Source organism: Plectropomus leopardus, chromosome 5 (genome assembly GCF_026936395.1).
Source record: "Plectropomus leopardus strain MGB_pleo_1.0 chromosome 5, ASM2693639v1, whole genome shotgun sequence".
In the NCBI taxonomy this organism is placed as follows: Eukaryota; Metazoa; Chordata; class Actinopteri; order Perciformes; family Serranidae; genus Plectropomus; species Plectropomus leopardus.
This window is the reverse complement of record NC_142180.1, coordinates 16,102,426-16,123,449: the sequence shown is the minus strand read 5'-3', so window position 1 is coordinate 16,123,449 and position 21,024 is coordinate 16,102,426. Positions and strand designations below refer to the sequence as shown.

The 21,024-nt window shown below is 39.1% G+C and overlaps 2 protein-coding genes across 9 annotated transcripts in view; one reads left to right on the top strand and one right to left on the bottom strand.

Annotated features, from left to right (window-relative positions):
- Positions 1–201: 201 nt before the first annotated feature.
- On the top strand, positions 202–3,236 carry ifi30b (IFI30 lysosomal thiol reductase b). The gene is made up of 7 exons (XM_042515347.2): positions 202–404; positions 1,458–1,646; positions 1,728–1,799; positions 1,893–1,982; positions 2,392–2,544; positions 2,754–2,822; positions 3,039–3,236. Exons 1-7 carry the CDS (start codon positions 264–266, stop codon positions 3,096–3,098), a joined length of 774 nt encoding a protein of 257 aa, XP_042371281.1. The 5' UTR covers positions 202–263; the 3' UTR covers positions 3,099–3,236.
- A 71-nt stretch (positions 3,237–3,307) lies between these two features.
- Positions 3,308–21,024, bottom strand: part of pde4cb (phosphodiesterase 4C, cAMP-specific b) — a 119,754-nt gene continuing 102,037 nt past the window's right edge. For all 8 annotated transcript variants that reach the window (XM_088077601.1, XM_088077603.1, XM_042515324.2 and 5 more), the window contains 9 exons: positions 17,137–17,230; positions 13,603–13,775; positions 13,416–13,514; positions 13,028–13,192; positions 12,813–12,912; positions 11,756–11,910; positions 11,076–11,198; positions 9,836–10,018; positions 3,308–8,498 (listed from right to left, as the gene is read on the bottom strand). In XM_088077601.1, the coding sequence (XP_087933727.1) occupies positions 7,908–8,498; positions 9,836–10,018; positions 11,076–11,198; positions 11,756–11,910; positions 12,813–12,912; positions 13,028–13,192; positions 13,416–13,514; positions 13,603–13,775; positions 17,137–17,230 (1,683 nt within the window). In that variant the 3' untranslated portion in view covers positions 3,308–7,907. The remainder of the gene's footprint in view (positions 8,499–9,835; positions 10,019–11,075; positions 11,199–11,755; positions 11,911–12,812; positions 12,913–13,027; positions 13,193–13,415; positions 13,515–13,602; positions 13,776–17,136; positions 17,231–21,024) is intronic.

Genomic DNA, 21,024 nt, shown 5'->3' with positions numbered 1-21,024 from the left:
TGTATTACACGAAAATAACAGGGAAATACGTGGCACCAGTAAAACCCGTCCTGCTCACGTTTGACCACAAGAGAGCGCAATCGCAATAATAACCTAAGCTGCAGATATTTTGCCTCCTATTCGCGGAACCAGAAGCCAGAGTTTTCCGAGGATCCCTGAAGGCAGCAGCGGTCAGTCACACCTGGCGGTAATCAGCTGATGACCGGGAGGAGCAGCTTCAAGTCGTCCCTCCTCTGAGACTGTGTGGGCCCCTCAGAGCAAACATGAAGCTGTCGGGACTGCTGCTGCCTGTGTTTCTCCTCCTGTGGACTGACCGGAGGAGCTCCGGGTCTCACCCCAAACCGTCCTGCCGTTACCCGCCGTCTCAGTGGTGCCGCTCCCTGGAGATTGCAATAGCGTGCAATGTGAGTAAAATAAACACACTGGAGTCTATTTACATCGTTTACCATCTTGGATCACAGAAGAAAATGACTAAAAAGTCACATTATTAGTAAACACAAACTTACTTATTATTATTATTATTATTATTATTATTATTATTATTATTATTATATCTGAGTGATGTACTTTACTTATTTAAAAGTTTTTGTTAAGAAAAAGTGTTTTAAACCTCTATTTTTCTGTCTTGCGAGAGAGGAAGACCATCATATTATTTTTCTTTTCTTTTTAAATTTTTGGTCAGATTACAGACCAAAAATTACAGATTGAGTTTTATTCTAGTGTGACTTTTTAAGTCATTTCATGTTCTTATATTTCAATAGCTGAAATACCAAACAGTTTATATGTGTTACAGATAAGTAAATACAATTAAAAACACTAATTGTTATTAAAATAAATAATGAGAACTATAGTAGATTATAAATAATATCACTGAGCATGATTGTCCCACACATGAAAAAAAAAACCAAAAAAAAAAAACCCTGCCTGTGTTAAAATGAGTGTCATATGCTTCAGAAATTGAACACCAGTGGTTCTTCATATGACTGAGCAGAGCAGCTCAGGTCAAATCATGCAAGCACTTAATCAGTTTAAAGTTAAGGGGGGGGGGGTTACTGTCTTTACTGAGCAGAGACACACAGATGTTATAGTCAGTTTAGATCTCTAGTGAATAAAATACCAAGAATAAAATGCCTGCAAGACATCAGAGGCAGAAATGAAACAAAGACAAGCAATCACAAGCTGTAATTAGTGAATCAATTTGCTCTTTTAGAGGTTTTACTTATTTAATCTTCTCTTTGTTTTTAAATTAAATTGTTGAATTAGGTTCCCCCCTTGAATTAAAAACATCTAATATGTTGTTTACATCACTGGATGGATAAACATTGTGTTTTTGATTTAATGATTTCATTAAATCAAAATTTTAACCTACAAAGTGTTAACTTATATCTGTAAAAAAAAAAAAAAAAAAAAAATCAGAAACAAAAGCTACTGACTTGTGTTGTCTTGTCCTTGTGTAGGTTCAGAAGCAGTGTATGGAGGTGAATGCTACCCGACCTCTCCATGCTGTTCCTCCAGTATCTGTCACTCTGTATTATGAGAGTCTTTGTCCGGCCTGCAGAGTCTTCATCACCCAGCAGCTCTTCCCCACCTGGACGATGCTGCAGGACATCATGACCGTCACTCTGGTCCCCTACGGGAACGCTAAGGTACACTGATCCTTACCCTCTGTTCATATAGATGTGAATAAATATTATCACATCTACTGAAAGTTGGCACTTGTCTTGTAGGAGCTTCCTTCAGCAGATGCTCCCTTTACCTGTCAGCATGGGGAGCCTGAATGCAGAGGAAACATGATTGAGGTTTGAGTGTTTCATCACCTGCAGTCACATAACTCAGTCACATTTCAGTTGATACAATACAACATGATGACTTTGGATGGATGTTTTCTTCAGGCCTGCATCATCCATTTAACGGGACACTCAGCATTTCAGATCATCTACTGCATGGAGTCCTCTGCAAATGTTCTCAACGCTGCCCAGTCTGTGAGTATCTGCAAGATAAAGTGCAACATGGCACAAAACACGAGCTGTCAAATGGTCAGACAAGTAAAAACAAAATAAACCTATTGTATTTAAATGTATACCCAATTTTTCTTCAGTAAAAACAAAGGGAAACATACCAGAAATGTTCATCCACAGCCTATCATAGTGAGAAGCTCGTTGAGAAAAAAGTTAAAAATAAAAAGTTTTCAAGGTCTTCTTTTAGCTGTAAAAACAAATAAACTGTGGAATGTTTCTTTAGCACCAGAGTATAAAATGTCAGACAAAAAGTCTTTAAAGTGGCACGTCTGTCTACAGTAGAGCTAATGGTGACGAGGCCTCCAGGATACAGGGATTTGGGAATTTTAATACAGGTAAAATGGATAGTGTCACTGATGCTCTGTTGTCTCAGTGTCTCCAGCTGTACGCTCCCTCCGTCTCCTGGTCAAGTGTCGACTCCTGTTTGAAGGGAGATCTGGGGCATCAGCTGATGCACGCCAACGCTGTCATGACCAGAGCACTGAGCCCCATGCACACACATGTCCCCTGGGTCACGTTCAACGGGGTAAAACACTCTTCTTATTATGAAAGACAGATATACAGTGAATACATAGAAGTTGGCAATTAAAAGTTCTCTTTTTGCTTACACTTTACAAGGCGTCTGGATATGTTTCTTTATTCAAGGGCTGCTGCTGAAGCTCTGAACAACTGATCTATTATGAGGACTGAAAGCTCTAATGGATTTAAAGATAATCAGCTGTTTCTGTGTTTCAGGAATACACAGAAGAGAACGAGGACAAGGCAATGTCGTCCCTTTTCATGTTAGTTTGCCATCTCTACAAGGTGAGGACTTAAAGCCAGAGAGAGTGAGAGAGGAAATTATAACATAAAACAGATAATTTATTCTATGCTTTTGTCCATGTGTCCATGTGATCAATATGAGATGTTTCTGCATTAAAATGCATATTGTGTCTGTTAGTAGCTATATCTGATAGTTATCATTAACCTGCAAGAGTCAGTTTTGTGTTGTGTGACTATTACTTTGTGTTGCATCTTCAGGGAGTGAAGCCTCCAGCCTGCACAGGAGCCCCGGTCAGACTGAACAGAGGCTTCTGCTGAACACAACAAAAACAACTTTAACATGTGAAAACAGCAAATCATGATATGCATAATCTACTCAATAACACCTTCAGTATCATATTAACATTTTTCATCTTTGACTGCAAAATGGAATAAATGTCTTGTCTTGTGTGTACTGTACTCATTAAAGTATATACATTTGAAAAAGTTGTGATTAAACAAAAAAAAACAAAAACAAAAGTCTGATAAATTTTTCATGTTATTTATTGGCATTTTCCACTTGAAACACCCTGAACTCCCAAGAGTCTTTTGGCTTAGAATGAAAAACAAAAATATAGTTTTTATTTTGTTTGACAAAAACATTGGAGTGGCAAGTGTATACTTGTAAAGTATACATGATTTTTAGGCTCCAGAACATAAAATCAAATGTCCTATGTTACAGTACTTTGTCTCGACAGACATGTTTGAAGAATAAATATCTTTATAGAAGTTTGCACGACACAGAGGCTGAAAAAACAGCATGGACATTAATGGTGGCAGTATCAGCGCAACACAATAACAGAGAGAGCAGGGACTCTCCTGCTCATTAACACATTTAACACTTTATGGCACAGATGTCTTCCTGTAAAGAGCCACGCTGCTGTGTTTTAACATGCCTTTGTTCACACCTCTGGACTACATTCAGCTGACTGAAAATCAATTATGTTTCAAATCTGCAGTAATATGACAAGATGAAAATGCCATGCTGAACTTATGTTTGAATGTATGTTTTCCTCAAGAATTTTACAAGTTTTCTTGCTTCAAAAAGGAGGAATTTTATAATAAAAGGCTAAAATGATGCATTTGTACTCTACTTTCTGTTGTACTTTGTTTTTCTGTCCCTCCATGGTGACTATGACTGCTTCAGTGTGTCCAAACTAACAGGAAATATAAAAACAGCATTTTTTTTAATAAAAATGAGTTTTTGACATAAATTATATTTTCTGACGACATATTTGGATGAATCTTAAGAATCACAGATTAAAAATGCGGAAGAATCATATTCTTTGTCCTTTATCAGTTTTGAATGACAACAGCTTCATGTTTTTAAATATATTAAAAGTGCTGATGCTGTCTGTCTGAACTCTTCATACTTTATGTAGTAACTTCAGTTAATGTGCTTTTAACCGGTGTTTAGTGGGTACTGTTAAAAGAGCTGGAGTGATCTGGGTGGATTTGAGGTTTATACTGGGCACACAATAAATATTTACATACATTTGGAGACCCAAAGCTTAGAAAGGAAGAGGAAGCTTAATGGATGATTGCAGGACTACAGGGCCGCTTTTCAGAAAGAGACTGAAAGTTTAAATCCTAACTAAGATGCAGTCTTCATTAGTACACAACACAATATGAAAGTGTTTCATGTAAAGCAATCAAAAAAAGGTTTACAGTCGGGGTGATACTATAGAAAAGGCTTTCAATCTGCCCTCTTGATTCTGACATTTCTTGTGTGCAAGTATAAACTTCGGCCTGTTGATGAGTTGAGGTTTGTGAATAAGCAGAACATTAGATCCAAACAGTCTGAAGACGTTCACATGGCATTTTCAACATGGAGTTTTAAGAGGTTTTGACACAGGATAAGTAGAGTGTGTAACCAGCAAAGCATGAAAACTTGACAATTATTTGAATGTAGCTTAATTTTTCATTTGATTGTTTTCACAGCAAACAGACCTAGAATATGTGTCTAAGAAGCAGAATATAGACCGAATCACAAGGTTGGCTTACAAAAACTTTCCGGTGGACAACCTTTACATCACACACGTAAAATAAAACCGCATTGAGCAAACACTCCCTCAATTTGTTAGTTTTAAGCCACCTTAAATGAAATCAATATCAGTAAGGATGTATGCTATATTTAGAATATTTTCACCACTTGATCTTGACGTCAGACAGCCATTTCCAACAGGGAACTTAAGCTGTTATCTAAAAGCCACCAAACTCCACTGACAAAAACAGTTATTTCACTTTTCCAGCTGTCTACCCACCTGTAGACAACTGCCATTGATTTCACACAGTGATTCAGTCTATTGCTGCTGTCATAGGAAATTTAAATTCCATATGTATTTTGATTGTTTGAATTTTTTTTTTTAAATAAGTCGGGAAATGTGCAGTTTTCTTGCTGCAGATGAGACAAACCTCTACGGCTCGACATGTTAAAGACAGCATAATGGTCCTTCAACACTAGGCTCTAACCACTCCTACACATGTAAGGCTGATCAATAAAGCTTACTAGCTGAGTTAATAAAATGTTGTTAGACTAGTGTTTTCTACAACTGCCGGACCAGGAAGTGCATCATGTCTTTGTGTAGTGCTCCTTTGCTTCCTGGTCATTCTACCTCAGCGATGGCGACAGACATTGCTCTAGACCGAACACGGACTCCTGAAAGTACACACATTCTCAAGTCTCAGCTATATGATTAAGGAGAGGACTGAACAGACTGATCATGAGCTGCACAAAAATCTAATAAACTGTCTGCTTTAAATACTGTTAACACATATCATTCGTAAAAACTAACACTATAAAGTCAATGACTTCGATACAATCATCAGGTTAAAATCTCTAGTGTAAAAATGTACAACATCATAGGCTGGCAGGTGTTTGTGTGTTTTCAACACTTATGGCACACAGTTATCCCAGTCAAGCACTATCTATCAAATAAGACTGATAACCTGATGGAACACAATCCCATTAGTTGGATTCATTTCTGTAAGCGACAGGATCTGATTATCTCTACATCAGATCCTGTCGGCAGGGCAGAAGAGCAACACTACGGTGACATATTGGAATTATAAGACCCTTACAGAAAATAGTACATTTAAAACAAACAGGCCAATATCTCTGTGGCTGGAGTTTAACTTTTGTATGAAAATGTCAATTAAAATTGTTCTAGAAAAGAAACAATCTGCTTAAAAGTGCCGCTCAAAGCTTAAGGCATGAATAAATTAAATGTTATTTTCAAAGTATTATTTAAAAATATTAAGGTGGTGGATAAAATGGCAGAGGCATCAAGAATCTGAAAACGTATTTTCTGTAGATTTAGCAAGGCTGCTGTCATTGCTGGATGCGGCGCTTATTGTTTTTAATTTCGAGCCTCAGATCATTTCAGAGAACACTGCAGTTACACAAAGTGCAGAGTAGGAGGATTGCTGGTTGCACCTGAATTTAGTGATTAAGGAGCCATCAGTTGGAGCTTTTTTTAGAGCTGCAAATAATGATTCGTTTCATTATCAATTTATCTGCTCATTATTTTGTTGAGTAATCATTTTGTCAATAAAATGTTAGAAAATACTGAAACATACCCTGTGTAAAAATCCAAAGCTATCTAGTGCATTATCATCTATGACAAAAAATACATTATCTTCACACATTTAAGAAGCATTATACCAAGAAATGTTTGGATTTTTTTGCTTAAAAAAATACTAAAATGATTATTAAAATATCAAAATAGTTGCCAATTAATTATCTGTCGACTAATCGACTAATCAATCAATCTAAGCCACCCTACTCTTTTCTACATCCTACTCATGTTACTGCCAATAAAAAAACGTTGAACTTCAGCCTCAAAAAACTGAGGTGCAAATTCGCAGTCTGAATGGATCTGGATCTGAGGAACTAAAGCTTCTCGCAAAACAGAAGAAGTCTTATAATTCTAATATTTCTGACCACCAGGCGGTTGTGAATATTGTTGGTTAAGTTAGTTCGTGAAGTTTCCTGCCCTGCCCTGTGTGCTGTGACCGTGTGATCAGTAGGCCCTCCAGTGGACGAAGCCCTTTGTGTGACTGAATAGAAGAGCTGAAGGGCAGAGACGGTAAAGTGCTACTGTGGACCGGAGGCACCCTGATAAAAAAATGCTTTTCAAGCACATAAACACAGACGAGACTAGCAAATGTACAACAAAGAACCGTTCAAAATCCTAAAACAAGGACACCATTTAAAATCATCTTAGGTAGAAAACAAAACAAAACAAAACAAAAAACTAACTAATTATACAGGTGGTGTCTTTTCATTTTCAACAGGTGAGACTGCGGCGCAGTCCTCTTCAGTATTCAATCTCTGTGGTGCTACAAGCTGGTTTAAATATATTTGATTGCTTCAGTTGCCAAATTTTCTATTAAAGGGTTTTAATTCAATGTAGAGACACGCAAGTTAAATAAAGTCTCTGGTTTGGAGGTAAATCAAACAGGAAAGACAGTTTGGGTTACCCACTACATCCGTGCTACATTAGATTTATTTTTCTCTTCATACCCTGAGGTTTAGGTCCATGGATTTTTCTCTCATCTACATCCTGTATTTGGTAAAGTGATTTATATCTCACATCATTCTCAAACAAAGAAATCATACTCACATATTCCCACCAGACTCAGTCATTTCATATCCTAAATTAAAACTATGGTGCAAAATAATTTCCATGACCATGTCAGACCACCGCGATCCTCATTCTCATGTCTGACTGTCTCAGTTATTTTGGAGGAAGACGTTTCCTTTACCTTTTGTTCTTGTTAGAGTATCACTCTTCTTCCCAGTTAAAATGCAGCAGTCCTTGTCTGGGACACCCCGGACTGAAGCTACAACAAAGCAGGACGGGACATAAAGGCCAATCAGGCACCCAAACGGCGGCTGAAACAATTCTTCTTGTTAAAATAGAAAATTAAACAGAGGGGGAACGTCCCTCTGCTCTCCAGAGCGGGTGTCTCCAGTGTAAAGGGACTGTAGTGATTTTACAGACTTTATTGGTAAAGGCCTGCCCTGCCTCTGTCTCTCCACATCCAGTGCTCGTGTCTCTCAGGCAGGGCAGGTTGTGCTGGTTGTTACGTGCCCATACGCAGGCACGCCACCCCGTCACCCTCCTGACTCAGTTCTCTGTCCCTGTCGGCGCTCTCCCTTCCCGGTGAGGCCAGCGTCCTGTGGGGGCTCCGCACTGACATGGCAGCCAGGTTCAGGGTCCGAGACGGGTGAGGTGAGGGGGGACGGTACCTGCTGGTGCTGCTGCTGCTGCTGCGGGGGTCTGGGGACAAAGAGGGGGAGGAGGAGTCCCGGTGCTGCTCCCCACCTGACTGGGACTCCTCCTCTAGGGGGCTCTCCAGGTCAGACTCCACCTCCTCCTCATCCTCTTCTTCTTCCTCTAAAGTCAGTTCAAACTGGAACTTGTCCCCTCCACCTCCTCCTCCTCCTCCACCTCCTCCTGAAGGAACGGCCTCTCCTGCTCCCACAGTTCCTTCTCCTGGCATCACCTCTGCATGGTGCTCCTCGGGGCTGGAGGGCGACGGGCTGCGGGGGATCATGCTCTGGTACCACTCCCTGTTGTCCTCCAGCGTGTCCAGGATGTCCTGGGCATCAGGGTGAACCAAGTCTGCCCATGTCTCCCACAGAGGGTGGACAATGTAGTCAATAAAGCCCACCTAGTCATAGAAATTATATTAATAATAACAACAATAATAGTGCTGTAATGTAACAAAGTAATAACACTTCATTACATCACTTACGTATTTTTTTTGAGTGTCTGTACTTAACTTATGCTTTATTTTTTTAGTATTATTTTGATGGAGATTATTTCATTATTTGGCAGACAGTGTGAAAGATGGAGAGAGAGGGGGTGACATGCAGGAAAGGTCCGAGCATGGAATCAAACCAACAACCGCTGCGGCAACTACTGGACACCCCTTCACTTAGGCTTTTCTATTTCTGTCAACTTTCACTTTTACTCTACTACATTTCCCCTCAGCATCTTACTTACCTGCTACAAAACAGGGAAGGAAGGGAGGAAATAAATGGATTTTGTTCTTTAAATTTAAAAAGTTGTTAAACAAGACTCTTCTGTCAATATTGAGCATTTTGAGTGAAATATCTCAGTGGGACAGAGACAATGTTTTGACTGCAGGCATATCCTATTTTTAAAATTCAATTGCAACAAGTTTCCACAGACAACCACATATGTACATCAAATACACTGTTAGTTGACCTTAAGTGTGCTGTCCTTGTAACAAAGGCATGCACATAATCGCCATGATGGGACCAGAGGTCATATCAGCCCCATTGTATGAAAAAGAGACATTTGAACGCCCCCAGGAAACATATCATACCTTGCTGTGTTCAGATACACTCCGTTGGGTGTTCCTTTTTTAATTTTAGTTTAATTATAAGTTTTTTGGAGTTTTTTTGCTTTTCCTCACACACTGACCCCTGTTGGTTATCTTTGCCCTTTTGTAGTTTGTGAACCAATAACATCTATACATCTACTGATACCTTTTGTTCATTTGTATGTTTTTGTATTTGTTAGTATGTCCATATTGTCAACATGCGTATGCACTGACTGGTGAATAAAGTGATTACAAAAAGAAACAAAAGAGTAATAAAATAGTAATGAAGCGAACTAACAACGAATATTGATGACCTGCAACAGCAAGCTTCATATGACAAAGGATGGGCATGCTGGTTAGAACGTGTAGAATTTGGGCATATCTATAAATCAAAACAGTTACTTTAATTTAATAAATGCAGGATGATAATTATGTGTCCTTATTTTTGGCTGATCAGTTTGTAAACATTAGCAAAGGTAGAGGAAATACTGTCTTCATACTTGAGATGGGCTTAATAATGTTTACTTTTGATAATTTTACTAAAAGTTGTGTTTCTGTGCTCTCTGATGTGAACCTGGAGGTTGAAAATAACCTTACACTACTTGAATTTATACCATCACTGCTATTTTCAGACATCCTTGTAAGTCAGTTGGCATTACCTGGCTCTTCTCAATGGAGGCGTTGTGTTTGTCACACATGGGACTGATCTCCATGCCCTTGTCCCGCTCTCGGTCTCCCTGGGTGAAGAACTCGACCATGATGCGGTCCGTCCACTGGCGGTAAAGTTCCAGTGGTTTGGTTGGGTTGCTCAGGTCGGCACAGTGGACCATGTTCTGCAGGACCTGGAGAAGACACACACTCAGTCAGACTCTGCTGGTGAGGTGTCCTATTTTCAAAAACCTCATCAACAATTATTCCAACAATTCAGCGATCAGAAATCTAACTAGCATTCCTTGTAATTTAAAGGTAGATATTTTTAAACCTGTCCTTTTTCTGGTAATACCACAACAATGCAAAGTCCAGATTGGACCAGATTTAAAAAGATGCAATGGCCACTATGTATCCAGCAGGCAGCAGCACTTTCACACACACTCTATGGCTGAACATAAAAACAGTTCAATTTGTTGTGTGTGAAGGTCAGTCTGAGATCCTCTGCTTATTATTTACTGCTCACTTTTAGGTTTTTAGCTAATAGATCACTTGAAGTTTCTGACTATGGCAAGAGATTAATGAATATTCTGAACCTGACTCAATTCACTGATGCTGCAACATGTTTCAACACATTTCAGTCTCTCCACTGACATTGCAATATAAAAATGAACAGAGATATGAAGTCTATAACATCTCTATTCATCATACTGTTTACATAATGTGGTTCAAATGTGAAGAGTCATACATTTGATCAGATTCTTGTGTTACGATAGTGTTCTATTTAGCAGGTGGTGCAAATTTAGAATAACTGTACAGTATAAATAGCTATATATTTAGATTTTGTCTGTATGGTAATTCTAAAGCATCATGTACTTTTGGAGAATGGACACTGCCAAAATGAACAAAAAAAATCCATAAATAAAGGAATCTGCCATTGTGGGCACAAAAAATATTATAAAAAACTGTAACCATTAATTAGTTCATATACCTTTGTATTAACTTCCTTATTTATTTACTTTCCTATTTAATTTTACCTTTTATTTATTTATTTTATATTATATTTTCTATTTATTAAATGTATATTGTGTTTTTTTTTTTTATAGATTTCACATATTAGGGTTTTTTTTTATCAAGTTATTTATTTTGACATTTTTGATTTTGGCAGCTTTTGCTTCCACAGTACTAATGAATCCTATATATTAAACAGTGCATATATGATGACTCAGTGTCAGCAGTGGGCGTTCTCACCTGGATGCGGTCAGAGTAGTTATCTAGCAGCAGGACTCCCAGACTGGTCACCTTCTTGGTCTCCACCATTGTCTTCATGTCCGCCAAGAAGTTCATGTGTTTGGACATATCTGTGGCAAGCACCTAATGAAGAGATTACACACTTTTTTAATTACATGACGCATTTCATGCTTCCCATGCGACCTGTATATGTACCCATCTGTTTAATGTGGCATTCTTGTTTCCTGTATTTCTAAAGACAACTGTTTTTGTTGGCTTTTACAGCAAGTGTGTATATGAAATGATGTAGGCCGTTGATGTCTTGAAGAGAGAAGAGGAATTATGTAAGGTGACTGACAGTTTGTGTTTGCCTGTCCTTGTTCTTCTGTACATTTATGCCACATTGCAAAGTTACTAAATTTGATTCTGAAAAAACAAAGACAAACTGTTTTATCCCACTTTAGATTCGCTACAGCAGTTAAATCTGCACTGGGTCAGTTTTCTTTAAAATTCAGATTGTTCTAGGTGCTGCCATCTCATAATGCGATAAGCCTTTGTTTATACCGTATCAGCAGGCCTTTACTGCATACAAACTTATTTGAACCATGATCAAAATAAAACCACACTGCTGAGTTACAGTTCAGGTACAGCACGGCCAAATACTCTATCAATATGTCATGTACAAAGTGCAGTAGTCTCACCATGTCTATCACCATCTTGCGGAGGGAGTCTCTCTGTTTCTTGCTGAGGTTTTGGAAGATGTCACAGTTGTCCTCTTGCAGCAATTTGAAGCCCACAGCAAGGTGGTGATTCTCCAGCACAGAGGCATCGTTGTACATCAGCGCCAGTTCTGAACCTGCAGAGATGTAGATTGAAATGACTAAAACCATATAAAAGGACACCTCAAACACAATTCTAGTTAATACAGCATTCTAAATCAATGCTAATGGTAACCCAGTCAAAATGAACCACAGCTAGCTCAAGTGCAGCCATAGTGAGAATTGATCAATATGTCAGCATGATTACTAAGGAACACGGCAAAATTAAACTATTTTAAAGTCTCCTGTTGCAACAGTCTTAAAAGTTTTGCAGCATTTAAGTGTATCTCCAAATGTTCCATCTTTAAAATGTTTTAACTTTTGTATCCTAAAAAACAGTATGTTAATCTGTCTATCTCAAAGTAAAAAAACATTTTGCACGTTTCTTAAAAAGGATCTATAGTGCTCATTTGTAGATTAATACTTGTGGTTTGGGTTTCTACTATAACATTTTTTTAAAGGCTTTAATGTTAAAAAAGCACTATTTTCCTCATATACTGTCTGTGCTGGAACACCTGTATTCACCCTCTGTCTGAAACATTTTGCTTCAAGCATGTCTGCGTCTCTGAATTGTCATTGCAGCCGGGGGAAATACTTTAATGTGGTATAGCTTCACGTTCTACTGTGGAAGATCATCAAATAAAGCTTCTAATGCAAATTCTTCACAACCAGACAACCGGACAACCGGACAATGTTTCCCTGACATTAGTAAGTAGTAACATGTAGCAGCGTACACTACACAATGTTCCACACCTTTACCTAATTTTTTTGTAACTTTAACATTATAACTTTTTATTTTATAGAGAGAATGAAGAAAAGCGTAATAGGTCCCCTTTAAGAAAAATCTTAAACCCCTCAGGTGTATATCAGGAGATATATGATCTGATGTTCTGAATCTTGTTGTGGTGCGGCAGTTGTGTGCAGAGTGAGAGGGACGTACTGGTGTTTATTAGGAACTGGTTTGTGACTCCTGGGTGGTCGACATCATGGATGGCACTGGCAAACAGAGCAGCCATGATCTCCAGATCTGTGAACACCGCCTGGGACAGACAAAAAAACAGAAAACCCCTAAATATAGAACATTACACTGATATTACCTATAATGTCACTATGATTTAACCAGACGCTACAACAACAGCATTTTTCTCAGCTCACCTCTAAAGCGGGGGTGGACAAGAGGACGTGAGTGGACTGCACCACATCAGCTGCATGGATGTTGTTGTGATAAGCTACGTCTGAATGGTAGTGGTCCTCCAAGGTCATCATTAAGGTGATGAAGGTGTCACTTGGGATCTTAAAGGTTTTCAGAAGGTCCCGCTCCTGACAGGATGAAGAGGATGAGGGAATCAGAGTCACATAAACTTAAAATTACAGTTCTTCTCTTCTGTGGTGTTGATTCAAATGACTGGGGAAGTTTCTTAAAGTTGACTTGCAACCGACTGACTGGGTTTACAGCTTTTACACTTTTATAATGGATCACCTCCTCATCGTTTTTCTCTTTCCTTGTGAAGTGAGCAGACTTTGAGCTGATGGATCCTCTTACCTGGAAGACGGAGTACATGATCACCGTCAGAGGGCGGTTTCCGGAAAATTCTGCTATCTTGAATATATCCAGACCCCAACGATTAATGTCCTCCACCTCCTGGAGAAGTAAAACAGGACAACTATGAGTCACAGTGTAATGGTCAGTGTGTGTGTGTGTGTGTGCCTGCCAGTGTGTGTGAACCCACCTTGGCCAGCAGGCTCTCGTGGGGGGTGCTCACTCCAAAGCGGGGGATGCAGGCGGGTGCTAAGCTGGGGCTCTGTGTGGGCTTTTTCACACCGCTGATCTGTGACATCGGCCTCTTCTTCTTCTCCTTCTCCTTTGAGGGTGGAGACAGGATCTCCACGTCATGTTGTTTCTCTGCAATGTGTACAAACAGACATTGACGCAAACTGTTAAATTTTACTATATATGTGTGTCTTCAAGTGATTTCAGATATTCAGACCTTATTTAAAGGCTTCACTTTTGCTAAACTGTCTGTGTCAGATTCAAGCAGGTATCCACACCACTACTCTGACATAAATACAGCAAACTTACACTTAAACTTATACTGTAAATCACTGGTTTCATCACAATATGAAATTATATTGATATTTTGGTCAACAATACGATATTTGCTGAAATTACAAAGTCTACCCCAATATGATTTCGATTCGGTTCGATTTAGGGGCCTGCAATCTATGTGAGCCGATATTATCTGCTCATTTAACACAGTCAGTTACAGGAGAAGCTGCCACCCATTTCTTTGCTCTTTGCCAGAAAAGACAAAAATAAACTAAAAACAAAATACATAATTGAAATAATTAATACTGGTTCATTCTGTTTGAAAACGCTTTCTGGAAAAAAATGTTCTCATTTTAATCCAAACCATGATATTTTTTCCTAAAACTTCAGCCCTTGAAGACGAACTTCTCCCAACATCCTCAAAACATGGATTAACAACAAGATCTTAAGATCTTTTCACTAAAGTGAAACACTCAAAAATTACTGTCAAGGATCATAGACAAAACAACTGTGAAATGTGACCTAAAGGTCTTTTGTAGGTCACATTTCCCCCACATATACAATATACATATGACATGTGAGGTCTGTTGACTTGCAGTTTCTCCGAAATTAAACCATTTCCACACTGATGACTTATTCCCAAGTAAATAATAGTAACATATTCTCATCATCTTTCTCTTGGCTGCTCGCTATCATCTGCCAGACGCTGTGTGACGTGACACAGACTTTCAAAATAAGGGCGCGCCTGAAAGAGGATGATATGGATTGATGTTTACACTTTACGTTGATGTTACGTGATCGTAGCTCATTTAAACAATATATAGATGAAGATCCATGGATCGTTACACCCCTAGTTTCGAATAAGTTATTAATAACTAACAGAAACACAGCATCAAATGGTCATGCACACCTTGAAGAGTGTTTGTGGTTTAGTTTTTTCAGCCTGTTTTCACTGTGCAGGAAGCATTATGGTACCCACTCCCTGTTCACAAATTCCTGCTAACGCAGCAAAACAAATGTGTTTCTGACAACATTTTAGTGGAGAAATAAGCAGAGCAGTGACATAGGCTTGATTTATATTTAATCAGCACTGCCTAGTTTTACAGTTTAATTGGATTTTGCGAACTACATGAAAATTACCTGGCATTTAGCACAACAAAGGGAAGAAAAAGAATTAATTAAAAAAAAGAAAGACAAAGGGACAAAAATAAATACATATAAGAAAATAAATATAGAGATTGAAGTTAAAAATAATGATAATGATGATGATGATGAAGATGACGATGATGTTTATAATATTAATAACATTAATAATTTGTTCCTTGCCCTTTTAGCTATGTTTTCAGAAGAAATCAAACCAATTTGCTCAGGTTCCAAAAGTTTAAAGTCCTTTTAAAGGCTTCCTGACACAGCACAAGAAAACTAATGTCGTTTCAGGTTTCAAAGAGTTAAAGACATTTTTGAGGAAATATATAAAGTATGTACAATATAATCTTAATGTAAAATAGAATTAAATTTAAGCAATATGTTATTCATGTATGCTGCATTTGCTGTATAAAGACAATGGACAGTGACAAACAGGAATGTGTGAATGTATAATTAAGAGCACCTGCAGTATTATCAGAGCACAACAGGGTATACATGAATGTATGTGAGCAGACTACATCGCAGTAGGAGCAAAACACCAGTAGTAGAAAACTAAGGATGATGGGTAAAACCTGTCAGCTTCTCAGGAGCTCAGCATTGTACTGAGCTTGATGACAAAGCGCTTCTCGTGTTTTTCCAAATGTGGGTTACAAAAGGCTTCATCACATCTACAGGTTGGAGCTTTAGTTTTTTAACCCTCAGTGGGGCTTGTAATCCTCTGAGCAAAAACACAATCATCATCAAAACCAGGTTTCCACCACCAGCACCAACACAATATCCATATGACTTGTTGACACAAAGGTATCATCCCAGCAGACAGGACAGTGTTGGAAATGACTCATCCATATTCATATTTGAACAAACTGAGGAAATAATGATCCCATTTTGACATCACAGACAGCCTGCTTTACCTCACGTCCACATATCATCCGTAGGACTTCACATCCATGTTTCTTACTAGCTCGGCAGGAATGACTGCTTGAACAATATCCAGATCTGAGCCCAAAGACACGCCACCATAAGGATGCAAAGCGGCCTGAGTGGCAGCGTCACACGAGGCGCTGTCTGGCCTCTCTCACCTCTCTCACAGTGCCTCCTCTTCCTCACACCCAAAACCATGGTGTTCATCTCTAAAAGCAGCCGGGCTTGATGCCGAGGCACTCATGTCAAAAAGGCAACCGACTGACAGCTTCATCCTCGTTCGGCTGGTCCTCCATCCTGCCGGCGTGGTTACTGAAGACTGAGCCTCCTATTGATGCAACACACCGTCTAATAATATTGCACCCTGTTGCTACGACAACGCCACACAATGTGTCCGGGAATGCTGTCTGTTGCCGCGCCTCCTTCTCTTTAAGGAAAGGAAAAATCCTCACCTTCTCCATCCCTCTTTTTTTGCAAACACTCCTATCCTCTTTCCTCTCATTTAGAATTTTTTTTTAAGTAAAATCCTCCTTCTGTGAACAATTCTTCCTTCTCTCAGTCATTGCCTTCAAAATGCTCAAACTCCCCTCTCCCTTTTTCTTTATAAATCCTTCCATTCACTTCTTTTCCTTTTAAAACAACCTCTTCCCTATCCCTTTTTAAAGAAATCTTGTATTTTATAAATCTAACTTCTGCTCCTTTCTATAATATCCTTCAGTTTTCTACATTTCTTTTCTCATATTTTCTTTAAACCTTCTCGCCTGCTTTTGTCTTTACTTGAAAAATCCTTTTAAAAGCACCTTTCCCTCCTTTTTCCTTCCCCTTCTTAAACATATATATTGCATATAATGCAGCTGACAGCAGAACAATCAATAAAGCCTGGTGGTGCAATTAAGCAAATAAATGATCTTTAGAAGAGCTGGGCAGTACCTCACTCACAGACACTCACGTGTTTGAAATAGTACCAAATGTAATTTTTAACATTGTAATGTATTTTGTTGTGCACCCGATTTATATCAATAGGATTTGACTAACTATTTAAAACACCTCTCAGTATAAGGCGCCACATTAAGCTCTCTCTCTTGAAAACTGTTTTCCCCTCCGTGACATTGGTTTCCTTTCATTTATTTACGTCAGCATTAAAACTCACCTAGGAAGGTGTTGGCGATGAACTCTGACACCTGATTCCCTGAGCGGCTTGTCTCTGATAGCTGCGTCAGCTCGCGGTTCAGCATCCTTTTGAACTGCACAGACACAACAAAACCATAACCAAAAAATGAGTCCAGGAAAGACTGCAGATAAACGTGTTAAAAAAAAACATACACACAAACGCTGCATTGTATCATGTTTACCTCTTTGACACCTGAGCAACTTGACTTGATTTGTTTCAAAAACACAGGAAGAAGGCAATGAGCAACTTAAAAAATTGCCCAAAAATTAAGATATTTGAAAAAAGTTTTTAAAAAATTAACTGAAAACATACAAGAAAATGGCCTGAAAAAACATGCAGAAATAAATTACTTTTTTTTTTTACAACAACTTTTTTTTCTTAAATATAATTTGGATTATTTCAAATTATAAATAGAATTTACTGGACATTTTCACTTTTTGTTTAAGGCTAAATTTCAGGTAATTTTCTTGTCACTCTTTACTTGTCTCTGCCATTTGTGAGACCTTTCTTGTCAGGTTGCTCATTGCCTTTTCTGCATGTTTTCTAAAGAAATCAAACCGCTCTGGTCAGGTTTCAAAGATTTAAATGCTAATAAAAGGCTTCTGAATGCAGCAAAATGGAATTGATGTCGATCCAGGTGTTAAAGGGTTAAACATCAATACAGCAGTAAAATTAATTATGATGCCTTTAGAATACTAATGACATTACTTTCAACAAAACAAAACCACATTTCAAACCCCTGTGTGCCTTTCGCCCCCCTTCCTCACCTTGAGGAGGATAAATATGCTTCAAGGGATTTTTCACTTGTTTCACGATCTGCCTTCAGATGATGTAATCCAGCTATTAAAACTCACTTTTACAGACAATGTTTTAAGGTTGAGCCGTGTACTCGGATGAAACAAGTGTCCGGTACAGATAATCAACTTTTAATGAGCAGGAATATCATCCTCGTGATGAAGTGAAAATCCTAATTTGGGCAGCTGTGTTCAATCTTTACTTTTTTGATAACACATGATCTGAAGCTCAATTCTGAGGCTGTTCTGTAAATAAATTTTAATAAATATGAAACAGACAATCACAACATGTATTTACAATAATTTCCTGAAAGAAAACCCTGCATCACAAGCACTGCCTCAACTGATTAGTTTTTAGCTGCTTTCAAAAAACAGGCCTACCATCAGTGTAGGTGGACAGGGAATTAAAGCCATTATAGGAAAGCCACTAGACTCCAGTGACAATTTCACTCAGCAGAACACTGGTTGTTATTATACGGCGGCCTTGCCTGGTCAGGGTGTAAGGTAAAGTGGAGCAAATGTTCAAATACAGCGTACAGTTACATTGATGTTGATTTTTTTTAGGTAGATAAAATACACTATGCTGTGGCCCCCTTCCACAGCAGTACATTACATAGCTTCTGTGCTGATAGCTTTGGTTTATCAAAGATAATAACAAAGCTACAAAGTAAATAAAATATGCAAAGCAGAAACATCAGGTGGGTCACAGTGTTTACCTCTATAACTTTAAATGCTACAGTTACGTCTGATTGTGACGACAGAAATAAACAAGTTTGCCAATTTTACATGGCTCCGCTGAATTGCCAGTTGTCTACCCGGATGTGACTGTTGTGGTTAGTGTGACAGAGTGACTGTCTGTCTTTATATCAACTTCTGACTAACACATTCCAGTTACAGGTTTAAAATAACAACTTCAGGTTAGGTCCAACCGACTCCAGTTAAGTTCTTTGATCCGCGAGCAAATTGATGTGATTTCTTTAAAAAACGGGGGAAAAGGCAATGAGCAATTTGGTAAGAAATGTTTCACAAATTGAAAGAAATTAGTAGACTTAGAAAATTAATATTTATAAATATTTATCATCACAAAGGCTAGGGAGAAATGTCTAGGGAAAAATGAAAAAGCTAAGGGAAAAACTACTTATAAACATTTATAAGTTGGTTGAACAGATACAGATAAAGGTGCACTCACTCATCCCTGGAATGAATGTACTGAATATTTTCTGTGTTGCTTTTTTGAGTGGCATACAGTACAAAACTGCACACTCTTAGAATATGGAAAATAGTGCAAAGTTAGATGCAATAACAAAAAGTTTTAGGGTACACCTAACTTAACTTAAATATGAGTCATGTGCTTCCAATAACGTTGCTTGGATGATTAATTCATTAGGTCACCCCCTTGTTTTTGTTGTTTGCTACTTTCTTTCTCTCTCTTTTTAAAAACTAATATGGTATCAGGTAATTTTCTTGCACTTTTTACAATTTTCTTGCTAGTTCTGGGGTCATTTCTTGTCCATTGCTTTCTTCCCATACTTTTGAAAGAAACCAAGCCTATTTATTCAGGTTTTAAACAAAATGTAAGAGATTCTGGCATTGCAGCACTGATAATGACAAAACTGGTGTTGATTTATCGCATGTATTTATGTCTTTATAGTCCACAGTCAATGTTACCCCTCTTAAAATGCACGAGCTCGAGCTCTAATATCTCTCACTGTGTTGTTTGTTTGCAGACATGCAAGAGACATACGTATGTTCTGCAGCTGTAAAAACTCACTGGTAAAAGTTTTTGAAAAACAGAACTGTTCAGTGTTCCCCCTGAGTTTTATCGCAGCAGCAGCTTCCACACTGATTATGTAACAACTCTGGCACGTGGTGCCTGAGCAAGGAGGGAGGGGGGGGTCTGTGTGAGAGAGTGATGCTGCAGTGGCTACTATGTGACACACATATGGGCACAAACAAAAACACACATACTTGCAAGGAACATAATCTTGTAGTTTTGATCAAATCATGTCTGTTATCTGGTTTACTTTGTCAACACAACTCCTCTCTTTCATGCTTTTCCTCAGGTTTTCTGCACATCATTTCTCTTATACACAATCACATGGGCTATAATACTAACTGCATATTTCTGCAGCTTTAAGTCACAGCTCCTAAGAATCTGTTTTACATTACAAAATCAAGAGAGCTCTAACATGCATGTGTTTTTTCTCTCTATTTCAGTTTCAAATATACACACACATACATGCACAGGCACACACACAATCTCAACATTCAGCCACGTTTGTAGATCCAGCCCTCAGTCAAATCCGACGGGCGCGCTCCCTCAACATCCAGCCCCTCTGCAAAGCCTGCTCTGCCGATCAATACATCCCAATGTAAACAAGGCAAGCCAGCAGCGCTCACCTGTCTGAGTCTCCAGCACAGACAAACGCAGAGAGCCGACGCAGGCATGTCAACCCACGCATGTTGATGTTAGAGGTCGCTAAAAATCCCAAACAACAAGCAGACAAGTTGTCTTGCTTAGTGACGGGCTGAGCTCTGCTCCACGCTCAGCATGGACGATGTGAACATGAAAAGAAGTCCGTTTGGAAATCAAAGTTCCCACATTCCCATGTGCTGTCCTGGAGGTGAGGGGAGGGGTCGGAGGGGAGGGGTGGGGGGAGGTGGGGGGAGGCTGGGGATGTGGTCTAGCATCGGGGGAGAAAGGGTGTGGACTGCAGTCGCCCATCCAACTGCTGTCACACACTGTCAATGAGAAACATAAGAGAGGGAGACAGAGGGGCTGTGAGGAACCCCTCTCCCCCACCCTGCACGCGGTTCCCTCTTCTCCACCCAATCACATGAGACTGGCTTCAGGGGCTGGGCGGAGGAGAGGGATCTGATTGGCTGACTGGGCGCGAAGGGGGGTCTGAGAGTAGCAGCCAGACGGTGGAGAGGTAGAGAGGAGGGAAGTGAGGAGATGCTCATTAACACTCTCAATGGAGGGAACCCGAGTGTTTTTGGCCACATTTGCACTGCAGCTGCATGTCTCATAAAATCTCATTTTCTCCCCTCATGATGTTTCCTAACATGGAGA

What these genes read in the sequence shown, in the direction of transcription:
- ifi30b (XM_042515347.2), top strand. Translation starts at nt 264, where the DNA reads ATGAAGCTGTCGGGACTGCTGCTGCCTGTGTTTCTCCTCCTGTGGACT. An exon ending in AGATTGCAATAGCGTGCAAT is followed by an intron (nt 405 to 1,457) that starts GTGAGTAAAATA and finishes GTCCTTGTGTAG; the next exon opens with GTTCAGAAGCAGTGTATGGA. An exon ending in GCAGAGGAAACATGATTGAG is followed by an intron (nt 1,800 to 1,892) that starts GTTTGAGTGTTT and finishes TGTTTTCTTCAG; the next exon opens with GCCTGCATCATCCATTTAAC.